The 2032-nt window shown below is 40.6% G+C and overlaps 1 protein-coding gene across 1 annotated transcript in view; it reads right to left on the bottom strand.

Annotated features, from left to right (window-relative positions):
- Positions 1-614: 614 nt before the first annotated feature.
- The window catches only part of LOC101848909 (A disintegrin and metalloproteinase with thrombospondin motifs 5), a gene marked incomplete in the record, with an annotated part of 64859 nt that continues 63441 nt past the window's right edge, over positions 615-2032 (bottom strand). The window contains 1 exon segment of the mRNA XM_013086722.1: positions 615-718. Within this exon segment, the coding sequence (XP_012942176.1) occupies positions 615-718 (104 nt within the window).

Raw genomic sequence — 2032 nt, 5'->3', positions numbered from 1 at the left:
ATTCTCTGGTCTTCTGTGCCTGGATTTTCAGGCTTATTACCTGCTACGACGATCATGGAAGTGCCTCCAGACCGGATGCGAACGACAATTACGATAACTTGTAAGCACACAAGTTTGTCTGCCTTGACTTTGAAAATTAATATTGCAAAGATTATTGGCAACACTCCTTTCACTGTTTTGAAAATATGATAGCATAGACGTAGGGTAACAAAAAAACTAATAATGTCATCACTTAGAAGAGGCCCCCATGTGATTTTTCGGCATACTTTTATTAAATGTTAAGGGTGAAAATGACTAATATGCAGATCATTTCCAGATCGGAACATCATCATCGTAAACATACATAATCATCATCATGATCACCATCACAATTACCATTACCGTCAACGTCACCATCACCACCAGCATCACTATCATCATTACCATCATCATTACCGACTTAACAATTTCCCCTTTCCCTTCTTTCGTTTCTCTAGAAAACATAACAATAATTTGCACCATGTCAATACATTGTTACGTAAACAACAAATATGGGCACCAAAATCAGGACACGGGACAACAACAACAACAACAAAAAAATACCTCCCCCCCCACACCCCACACATTTTATGTACCTAACTGGCACAAGCACAGAGAGTGCTGGACATACCTGGTCGTGGTGTGGTCACCACTGGGGGAGGCGTGGTCACTCTGAGCGTAGTTCCTCTGGTTGTTCTCACTGCGGGTCAGAATGTTGCAAGATAAGATACATCTTTATTGTCCTGGTCTCGGCACATTAATTTGATGTTAAACCACGTACACACATACACACACACACACACACAACCCCCCCCCCCCACACACAAACACACAAACACAAACACACATACATACGCACCCACAAAAACATACGCACACACACAGGCTTACAGTCAAAGATAGGAGTCCATCTAAATCACAATGGAAAATATGCCTATATCGGCTGAAAAAAACATGTCAAAGTTACATTCTTTCCGACTGTTTATAACAAAAGTATTGTAGATACTTTACTTTACTTTTATCCGTGTTGGGATAAATATGGTGTTGATCATTTTGAGTTTTATTGTCATGGGGATTTTAGGATGTTCCAGTAGTGAAGTAAGCTGGTAACTAACATTATTGGCCTTTTTGTACTCGTGTTGTAATTTCTCTGTTCAGTCTCTGATCCTCTGTGAATATACTTCTTGGACCTGTCTGAGACTGCTGTTGATGATGTGCATCTTGAATGGTTCTGGCTTTCTGCTTACTTTCATTGTCTCTGTTTTGTTGATGTTGATCTTCATGTTGTTGTTGTTACATTCTTCGTTTAATCTCGTGGTGTGGTGTTGGAGACTTCGGTCATCTTTGTGTTCCAGGCTTTGGTCATTAGGGAAGAGTAATTCATTTAGTGCGTCTGGTTCTGTGTTGGCCTCTTTTCAAATTCTATCCATATAAGTGATAAATTGTAGTGACGATAAGAAACAACCTTGTATTTAAAAATTAACAAGAAGAGCGTCAGAAACAAAAATAGCAACAACAACCATAACAACAACGACGATGACAACAACAGCAACCCAAACACTAACAACAACAACAACAACAACAACAACAACAACAACAACAATAACAACAACAGAAACAACAACAACGACCTAAACAACAAGAATAGCTACAACAACTACAACAGCAACATCAACAAGAACAACAACAAAAACAGCAATAAAATCACCATTACTTACAGCTGGGGCCCGTGGTGGTGGTGGTGGTGGTGGTGGGTCTACTGACACTACAGGTCTCACAACACTGTTCCCGGAGGATGCTAGTCCCGTACTTACAAGCACTGCGCCGACAAAATATCCTCTTGTTGCCGTACTCACAGTCTGCGGAGGGGAAGAATCACTTTGGTTATTCTATTTAATATTGTGGAGAAGGACTATTTCACACTTTCGTTCTTTTTGTCTCTCTTTCTCTATATGCCTCTTTCTCTCCCTCTCCCTCCCCTCTCTCTCTCTCTCTCTCTCTCTCTCTCTCTCTC

Source organism: Aplysia californica, unplaced genomic scaffold (genome assembly GCF_000002075.1).
Source record: "Aplysia californica isolate F4 #8 unplaced genomic scaffold, AplCal3.0 scaffold00496, whole genome shotgun sequence".
NCBI classification, from domain to species: domain Eukaryota; kingdom Metazoa; phylum Mollusca; class Gastropoda; order Aplysiida; family Aplysiidae; genus Aplysia; species Aplysia californica.
The sequence above is the reverse complement of the archived record's forward strand: the minus strand, read 5'-3'. Positions and strand labels throughout refer to the sequence as shown.